At 42.2% G+C, this 9,806-nt stretch overlaps 1 protein-coding gene across 1 annotated transcript; it reads left to right on the top strand.

Moving 5' to 3' along the window:
- The first annotated feature begins 683 nt into the window (after nucleotides 1-683).
- Nucleotides 684-9,051, top strand: LOC109737063 (uncharacterized). The gene is made up of 16 exons (XM_020296287.4): nucleotides 684-1,031; nucleotides 1,129-1,212; nucleotides 1,754-1,827; nucleotides 2,504-2,537; nucleotides 2,612-2,670; nucleotides 2,905-3,019; nucleotides 3,113-3,150; nucleotides 3,273-3,370; nucleotides 3,490-3,545; nucleotides 5,339-5,627; nucleotides 5,850-5,965; nucleotides 6,484-6,540; nucleotides 7,899-7,964; nucleotides 8,269-8,343; nucleotides 8,551-8,622; nucleotides 8,747-9,051. The coding sequence occupies exons 1-15, from the start codon at nucleotides 885-887 to the stop codon at nucleotides 8,599-8,601; spliced, it is 1,359 nt and encodes a 452-aa protein (XP_020151876.1). The 5' UTR covers nucleotides 684-884; the 3' UTR covers nucleotides 8,602-8,622; nucleotides 8,747-9,051.
- The last annotated feature ends 755 nt before the right edge of the window (nucleotides 9,052-9,806 follow it).

Below are 9,806 nucleotides of genomic sequence, written 5' to 3' on the forward strand. Positions count from 1 at the left end.
GTGGCGATGACGGGGTTTTGCGGATCAAGCATAAGGGTTCCCCTGAATCCTGGTCCACCTGGTTAGCGGCAGCATCATCGATGATGTAGAGGATGGGGGGGGCATCTGGTCGCTGCTCTTTCGGAATGGTGGATATGGTTGTGTCTTCGTGTTATCTCGGTGGTCTTCGAAGGCGTCTCCCGGCGGTGTGGATAGTTCCACTTCATGTCTTGGTCCTATTGCTTCTTCTCCGACCGACAACATTCAGACTGTGTTGTTGGAGGGGCTTGTGAAGTTACGTCTCCCCGGGTATATTTGTCTAGATCTAGGGTGTTCGTCCAACCCTCTTCATCACCTTCTTTTCCGAGACAGTGACATGTTTTCAGATTGTTGCGGCCCTCATCTTCTGGCTTTGACCGACAACTTCCTTGCCGCTTGCGTCAGCAACGTTTTCCTGCTCCATTGAGAGTTCTAGAGGCGGCATCGAGCTTCTTCTTCTTTTTCATGAGGGGGCGGCATCGAGCTTCTTCTTCTTCTTCTTCTTCTCCTTCTTCTTCTTTATGAGGGGGCGGCATCGAGCTTCGCTCCCGGCGCGTCACGGGTGAATGCAGAAATCGATTTACCCACCTTCGACCTTTTATTCTGAACTTAAGGGTTGGTCGACTTTAATACACACTACATGACCTTTGGCCTTTTTTGTATTGAAGGAAGAAAAAAAGGTGCCAATACCAAGACCGTGTCCGATTCTGCAAAGCAAAGAGGAAGAAGAAACGGACGCGCACGACGCCACGCGACACCACCCGCCGACCACCGCACCGTCGGTCGAACCAAGGAGAAGCATCCACCCCCGGCACGCACTTCCCCGTCCAGATCGATCAGGCCGCCGTCGCGCTCTCCTCCCCCCGATGCAGGACCAGGCCGGGGCCGCCTCCGGCTCCGGGGATCCGGACCCTCCGCCGGAGCACGCCGGCGGCGAGGGCGGCTCCTCCTCCGCCGCGGCCGCCGCCAGGCTCCCCTCCCGCAACGCCTCCTCCAAGTACGACTTCGTCAAGGTCAGTCCCCCCCGTCGCCCTCCCCTTCTCCCCCATCCCTCGCTCTCCGCCGTTCGGGCTCATTTCGTTTGCTTCTCTGCCGTGGTTGCGTCGTCAGGTCAAGGTCTGGCTCGGGGAGAACGCCGACCACTACTACGTCCTCTCCAGGTTCCTCCTCAGCAGGATGCTCACCGTCACCAAGGTCTCTGCTTTTACTGAATTTTTTCCCCTCTGTTTAATCCGCTGTGTCGACTCAAGGTTGCCTATTACTCCCTCTGTAAACTAATATAAGATCGTTTAGATTACTAAAGTAGTGATGATCTAAATGATCTTATTTTAGTTTACAGAGGGAGTACCTTAAAAACATCGATCCTCCAGCAAGTCACTTATAACCGTCAGCTGTATGTCTTGTGCTATTCCAATTTGGTCCAAGAACTCGAGATTTAACACCAACTACCGGCAATGCCAAGTTATTTATTTTTCTACAAAAACAATGCCGAGCTATTTCCCTTGCCATTATCGAATACTACAAACGAATAGTGAAAAATATGCTACGCTTCCAACAACTTACACTTCTAGTTTCGATATCAACTACTCCCTCCGTAAACTAATATAAGAGCATTTAGATCACTATTTTAGTATTCTAAACGCTCTTATATTAGTTTACGGAGGGAGTACCAAGAAAAGACTGTGACAAAGTGTAAGCTAACAACTTTGGCCATCTTTCGCGCCTCCTTCTTCAGATTCCGAACCACGTTGCCATTAAGATTGCCCTTGAGCTCAAGAAGTTGCTCGTCGACAACAGCCTTCTTGATGTGTATGTTTGTTCGCCCTTCACTCTATATTTCCCCCCTGTGTTCTATATTGCTTACACTGTTCATCATGCTCTTTCCTTCGGTTCTTTTTTGTGGTGTACGTACTTAGTCATGCATGAATTCGAACAATCTGCTACTTCTTTCTCTTGATTCTCTTGTTAATCATATCAAAAATTTGCCTTAGGCTCATCAAGCTATACTAATTGTGTTCTTCTGCATATATGTCGCCGTCTCAATTTCACCTATTATTTTAGATAGCCCACTGTTCAAATTTTAGTATATCCCGAGGTGCAGAGCGCCTGTTGCTTGTAGCATGAAAATTTGTCACTTTAGCCAGAAAGTGTCAGTCAAGTCGCATGAATTGTGATATGTGAGTCACTGAAACATTTATTTAAGTTAGTAAAAACACTTTGTTATTATACTAGCCAACGCAACCAAAAGTCCGAACTGATGGAAAGGGCTAGACAATTCACATATACACTTCAACAGTTTCCCACATGTTTTTCTTTTGTTTTCAAATGATGAAAGTGTCGCATACATAATATTTTCGAATCATTATTGTTGTCATGATAGCAAATTGAAAACCTTACTGATAAGGTTTACACTTAACTAATTTGTGTATCACCATTCATCAATTCCTGATTTTTAGACTTATATGCTAGCAAATGTTTTGGGCAGTTCACAGAGTGACTTAGAGGCCAACCTTTTCAAGGTGACTACCTTTAACTTCATTTAAATAGACATGTTTGTTATTTTGTTAACTTAAAAGTACTAGTTTATTTACAGCTAATGGAGAAAAGGGGATATGGAGAGGACTACATTAATCGATATAAGATGATGACAAGGTGTGTTTTTGGAGGAAAGGCTGCTCTATTTTGAATAATATAATGTTTGGGACCTTACTAGAGTAGGCTCCCTCGGACTTCTTTTCAATTGTACCTTATTAATGATAATGAATTCCATAGTTTAAGGTGGTAACCTTATATTATTGTTGTCTTCATGTCAAGTCTACTTTGCAGAAGCTTTACTTCAGTGTCATTTTGATAACATGTTTATGCTCTATTTATCCTTAACTGCAGATTCCATCATCAAAGAGTACCACTAGTAATTTTGGTGTGTGGAACTGCTTGCACTGGAAAATCAACAATTGCTACACAGCTAGCTCAAAGGCTCAACCTACCAAATGTTTTACAGGTTTATTTTCTCTTCCCATTGTATGTGCCATATATAAGAGTCCTGTTTGCTACCATTGTCACCTTGACTTCATTTCTTGATTATAACATGTAGACAGACATGGTATATGAGTTGTTGCGGACATCAACAGAGTGAGTTTCTTTTCCTGGTCTTGGTTATTCTCTGCCATATGAGTTGTTTGATGTGCCCATGGTTCCCCATTTCCAAAACCTGTAGTCTGTGAATAGATTACTGATCTCAACAACACATGCAGTGCCCCGCTAACTTCAGTACCTGTGTGGGCTCGGGATTTTAATTCACCTGAAGAACTTATCACCGAATTTTGCAGAGAATGCAGAGTTGTTCGCAAAGGTATTTAATTTTTGTGTGGAAAGAAGGGTTTTGTATTGCACACATAAAAGCTGCTTACTTTGGATATAATTAGTTGCAGGCACTCATTTTTTTTTTTGCTTGCTGTTCACATTTACCAGGTTTGGCTGGTGATTTGAAGAAAGCAATGAAAGATGGGAAGCCAATTATAATAGAGGTATGTTGTTATGCCTTACATGTTTCTCCTGAAAACAAAAAACCATATTTATGGGTTGCACTGTGAAATAATTTTGTGAAAATACCTCAGCTCTATATTGTTTTGTCATTTTAATTCCTACAGCATGGTGTTCAAATGCCTGTTCGATTGGATATTATTGAGCGGAGGGCCCAGCAGTAGGGTTGGATACTATAGAGGACTTTTTCTGCACATTGAATACTAACTGACAGAAAGTCTTCAGTTCTACTGTTTCTTAATTGTACAGTGCCAATTAGTATGTGTAGACATGTCATATGATGTTACAGCGGTCATTTTACATTGATCATTACCTTCTATTGCAAAACGAGACATAATTTGGGATGGTTATCAAAAACTTCTACCAGCCATTTTGCTTGCATTTCCCATCATCCAACTTCAATCACAACACTATCTGGCCTTTTGGATTTCCTTCTAGAAGGATGTACATTTGTCCTTGTTAGTGTTCCGTGGGTATATTGTGCAAACATGAGCAGAGGATGCAACAATGAAGGGAGGCGTCAGTAGCTGATATGATATTTTCCCAAACATGCCAACACAGCAACATCTTTATGTTAAAATGGAAATTTTTGTTCACATACATGTGGTATCCTCTCTCCTGTGGCTTTTGGCTTTCGTGCCCAACCGCACCATCCATCACCCTCAATGTCTCGCTCTCTGTCAACCATGTTGCCGTTGCTAGCTTTCGAATGAATCAGAGGCTCAGAGCAGATCATTACTTTCTACTCCCTCCGTCCCAACTTTAACATCCGTATCTAGACAAATCTAAGACAAGGATTTTGGGACGGAGGTAATATAATTGTGTTCGTGTGTATGTTAGCTATTCACTCTTCCGTCATTTTGTCTTGAGAGTATTTGTTCAATTGCATGGCATGCATACGAGTACCGTCGGCGGGTGAGAGCATGAATGGCGCGGGGGATTCGTGGATCACTTTTCTTTCTCCCCCTTCTGTGTGAGACAGAAAAATATTTGGCTGATAGTGGGGCCCAATCTGACAGGGCCATTGGGCACCCGCATCCTTTTTGGAAAAAAATGATATGGAAATACCAGCTAACTAGTCTGGAGACAGGCAAACTGGCATATGTCAATGTCATCCATAAAAACCTATGGAACCGAAAACGTTTGGAAAGTCGCAACTTTTTAATGGAGGAAACAAGAACAGAAAAAAGTTTAAAAGCGGAAAAGCCCAAATTACCCTTCTTTCCAAACCTGTAAAGACTCGGAGGCAGATCTGTGCTGCATTGGTTTAAGCTGTCTATGTTTGCTTCATGCGTCACAGATCTTCATGGACCAAAGTGGAGTGCACATACATATATGTGTGAACATTACATAACATGTGTACAGAAATTGCTCGTTGACAGCATAGCCCACTCCTGCTTTTGCGGCATGGCAGAACTTCACTGGCAGTTAAAATTATTTTCTTTTGGATGTGAATAATCTGACAGTCCACACATTTCTGCTGTTGCTCAACATGGTTAGAAGCTTTAAAAAATAGTTCCTGCATAGCTCTACACTACCACATTTACTTTCTAGCACTTGTTGCATTTGAGATTAGCTAGTGATGTCTGACCAGTAGTACAAAGCAGAAGATGGATTTTGTTGGGGATGGTGGGGTGACCAGTAATACAAAGCAGAAGATGGATTTTGTTTGGGATGGTGGGTGGGAGCTAGCCAAAAGATCTGTAGCATCTGTATTTAGTTAGTGGGCCCCACATGTGTAAATTATGTCTAATTTTGGCTGATATTTTGACTTCAGGGAATTCATTTGGATCCAAGCATTTACCTGATGGACGAGGAGAATGCAGATGACAATTCCAGAATTGAGAAAAAGGTTGAATCTGGAAATTCATCCATCTCTGCAGAAAAGAAAACAGAACAGCAATCAGAAAATGGTCAACCTGAGAACATTGTAAGTGTTCTAAAGGAAGATATCATACAAAGCCAGGACTGCCTGCCTGAGAGTAGGACCAGTGAAGGGCTGTCTGGTGCTGACAGCCATGAGATTACCTCTTCTGATTCTGAAGAGAAAATTCTCAAAGCTGAAGGTAAGTCAAATTACTCTGATAAATGTGACCCGTGTTACTGTTGTGTGGTCAGTATGACAACATGGCTGGTGTGTGCCAAAGTAAATCTCTATTTCTTGTTCTAGTTGGTGGAAAAATATAGTATCTGGGGAAGTAAAGGATCAAATCCTGTATGGTTCTTGCAGAATACTGTACTGTGCCATGTTCTAGTTGGTGGCCAGTCACTGTCTTTATACTTTGTAGGCAATGGACAAAAGGATTTGGACCAACAGAAGAACAACAGTGCCAAGAAAGACAAGCCTGCTGCTGAACCGATAGTTGTTCCAATTGTGTTGAGGATGTCTGATTTTGATCACAAGGTGTGTTGTCTACCTGGTTTATAAATTTAAATGTGTTTCCATATATTTAATTTCTTGTTTCATACATCAAACCAACAAACCTACTTCCATGAAAAGTTTGTTTTGCGTTTCTGACCTCTCCAAATAACCAAGTTGAAGGCCTACCTTTCTTCTCTTTCAAACTGGTTCTTTCTCTGAAATTGCTCTTGCCTGGAATAGGTGCAGCGTCCCAGCTATAATTTCTAAAATATATCCAGAACACATATCTGGCTTCCATATTTAATATTTTCTGTTTTGCGTTTCTGACCTCTCCAAATAACCAAGTTGAAGGCCTACCTTTCTTCTGTTTCAAACTGATTCCTTCTCTGAAGTTGTGCTTGCCGGAAATAGGCGCATCGTCCCAGCTAGAAATTCTAAAGTATACCCAGAACACGTATCTGGCTTTCATATTTGATATTTTCTGTATTTTACACACTCATATTATTTGGTTTGTTAGCCCATTTCATTCTCATTCAGATTTGCTTTGTTTGTCTGTTCAGGCATTGTTAGAGGAATGGATAGCCACTAGAGCTATCAGAGATAATTGCCTTCCTCAGGTATTCCTGAAAAGCTTGAGTACACAAGTAAATTATTGTTTTGTCTTGGTACTATCCTGTAAAATCATGTGGTATAAGCATAGTTTCTTCTTTTTTTTTTGCATGTAAGCATGGTTATCATAAGTGACATTAAATGATTAGTCTCATGAAAACTTGGAAGGAAAGCTCCATGATGTCTACCATCTGACTAGCAACTGTGCTTTGTTTTTATTATCCTCGTTTTAAGGCTATAGCGGCAAGCATGCTGAGTCGTTATTAAATGTCAATCTAATTTTTTAGGGGTATTAAATGTCAATCTATTGGTCTATATCTTTTACAGAAACCATGAATTGGTATTAGGTGATAAGAATTATCCGTATCATTGATACAATTAATACCAATAACCATCTAGCTCTGTGATGCAATTATTACTAACAACCATCTAGCTCTTTGCTCTGTTTTTGAGTCGCCGACTAATCGCCGATTAGTTGCCGACTAATTGCCAAGTCGTCGCGGCGTGGCTGGCTCGCGCAGGCGACTTGACTCAGGGAGCAAGTCGCGCGACTCGCGTGGCTCGCCGGTGACTTGGGGCGATTAGTCGCACGACTCGCTGGCTCGCTGGCTCGCGTGGCTTGCTGCTGTTGTATATGTGATCATGTGGGGACTGGGGAAGGAGGAGGACCGAAGGAAAGAGAGCGCAGGGTGGGCCATATATGTGCTCTGCTTAGATATAGTATATGAAAGAGAGCGCAGGGTGGGCTCTACATGTGCTCTGCTTAGATGTAGTATATTTTCTCTGTTGTATATGTGCTCTTCTGCTGCTGTATATCTATGTGCTCTGCTGCTCTATGTACTGTTGTGCCATGGCGACTTGGGGCGACTAATCAAGCCAAGTCGCTGACTCAAGCCAGCAAGCCACTAGCCGCAGCCTCGGCGACTTGGCTTGACTTGGCGACTCAAAAACCTTGGCTCTTTGATGCAGTTACTAGTAACAACCATCTAACTCTGTTATAGTCCTGATATCAGAATATACTCCCTCCGTCCCAAAATAAGCGCCGTGGCTTTAGTTCAAGTTTGAACAAATTTGAAGTAAAGCCACGACACTTATTTTGGGACGGAGGCGGTATATGCGAAGTGGTGCAGCATACTTTCCCTATGTGACTTTAAGTAGCCTTGTTTAATGAAATATGAGCATGAGATAATTGTAACTCCTTGAAATTCCCCATTTTATCTTTTACCATATTTTTTATGCTTAACATCAATGTTTGAATTTTGAAGTGACATTACCCAGTACCGAGTATCGTGTTTCCTTTTTTCTTCTTTCTCTTAGAAAAAAAAAACTGCAGGTTAGCATCTGACTTTTAGTTGATGTTGTTCAGGATCATCGAAAGCTTATAAACAACCTCAAACTTATTCAGGATTATCTTTGCTCTTTTGAGGCACAGGTAATTTTTCCTTCATCGGTCAAAAGTGTGAAATTTGTTCCTTGGCGATGACCCATTTGTCAAATTTGTCATGTTTAAACTGCTAGAAAGCCCCCCCCCCCCCCCCCCCCCCCCCAACAGGGTATTTGCCCATGAAAAGCTTGAAATCGGCTAGTCATGTTTTACTTCAAGATGTCATTTTTTTTACAAGAGCTATTTACCCAAGGAGTCAAGGATCATGTTGTTTCTTGTATTGAATCACCATCTTTTCTAGTTTAGTGTTTCATTGTTTGTTTTCTCTAACCTACTGTCTAAATCCGATCAGGGGTTGACTGTTGTTGACATCTCAGCAAACTCGTTTCCTCAAACGTTAGATTGGCTCCATGGCTATCTTCTTCAGGTACCTAAGAAAAATAAGCAGATTTGGCTTCAATCTTTTGCAATTACTAAAATAATGCACTTCATAAATGTTGTCATGTCCAAAGAAGTGCTATGTAGTGTAACGTACTCAATTTTGCTAACACATATAGAGTCCTGTCATCAGAAAGACCCAGCTACTTTCGATCGGTTAAAACACCATTTCTTAACCTTATATCTTTTTTGACAGTGCATTGAGCGCGGCCTTCTGGCTGCATGTTCAGAAGGCCCCAAGCAATAGGAAAACCAATTAACATGACAGGTATCTGCTGTTTCACTTTATTAGAAGGCATATTTCTTTAAAAACTGGTTATGGGAAAAGCTTTTTTTTAATCAGACTTACCTTTACCGTGTGAACTAATTTTTTCCGAGACTGTTACTTACAGTTCTCGTAAGCACACAAGGCGATGTGAGAGAGACTCGACAGAATTGCTCGGCATGGAATCTGTTAGCATACATAATCTTTTCTCACTTTGCTGGTTATATGTAATGTGTATGATCTCTAGTCATGGGTTGTTTGCGTTGGGCATAATAGAGTATAATCGTCTTCCTTTAAGTTTGGTGTGTTTCATTTGTGTTGTAATAGTAAGTGCTAGCAACTTGTGCAAATTATGAATCCATGACTGGGCTAATCATGGCCACATGACCACATTATAACTTAATTGAGAAATGGAGTGCAACTCAGAAGGTATGTTTTCGTTCTCAGGCAATGCTACTCCATATCCTAAGTTCTTTCAGATGAGCGTCACAAGTGCTATAGTACATGACAACAGCAACAACAGAAAAAGGTTGTCGCGTGGAAGAAATTGGCCGCCTCCCGTGCCGTTAGATACTCGCCTTTGCCTTGTGCACCCCCCTTCCAACCAAAAACTGTGAACAACACCAGCACTGCTTTGCAACATCATCGTAGCCTTGTCGACCACCAACATTGCCGGCCTTCCCCCTAACTAGCTGCAGCTCGTGCTCTTGCAGTATCGCTGATGTTCCCTTGAAGCATTGGTGACACTCCCATAATGGTTGCAGCATCGAAAATGTTGCACCGACATGAAGGAGGCCGTCGACGACTTGTTCGCAACAGTGAGTGCCTCCTTGTACTAGACGGCATGTCGCTTTTGCAACATACGATGCTCATTGGAGAACCTTGGTGATGGGAGTGTCTGCACCAACAACACCAACCCTTGCGGCTTCTCCTACAAAAAATCTATCAAATCCAATCACTACTGTAAACCTAATAACTTCATTGATGACAACATTTCATACTCATACTTCTGCACTTGCCTTTATCAAGTTTGAAACAAAAAAAATTGGCTTCTCCCAGTGGACGCATCGGCTGCCGTTAGATGTACCGCACAGATCTTAATGTATCAACTTTTGAAACTCCTTGGCTAGGATACAAAAGCCGTGCAAATGCATCATATTCAAACATAACCCACCTACTGCATTGGA

This window comes from Aegilops tauschii, chromosome 4 (assembly GCF_002575655.3).
Source record: "Aegilops tauschii subsp. strangulata cultivar AL8/78 chromosome 4, Aet v6.0, whole genome shotgun sequence".
Lineage (NCBI taxonomy): Eukaryota > Viridiplantae > Streptophyta > Magnoliopsida > Poales > Poaceae > Aegilops > Aegilops tauschii.

What these genes read in the sequence shown, in the direction of transcription:
- LOC109737063 (XM_020296287.4), top strand. Translation starts at nt 885, where the DNA reads ATGCAGGACCAGGCCGGGGCCGCCTCCGGCTCCGGGGATCCGGACCCT. An exon ending in GGAAGCCAATTATAATAGAG is followed by an intron (nt 3,546 to 5,338) that starts GTATGTTGTTAT and finishes TTTTGACTTCAG; the next exon opens with GGAATTCATTTGGATCCAAG. An exon ending in GAAAATTCTCAAAGCTGAAG is followed by an intron (nt 5,628 to 5,849) that starts GTAAGTCAAATT and finishes TATACTTTGTAG; the next exon opens with GCAATGGACAAAAGGATTTG.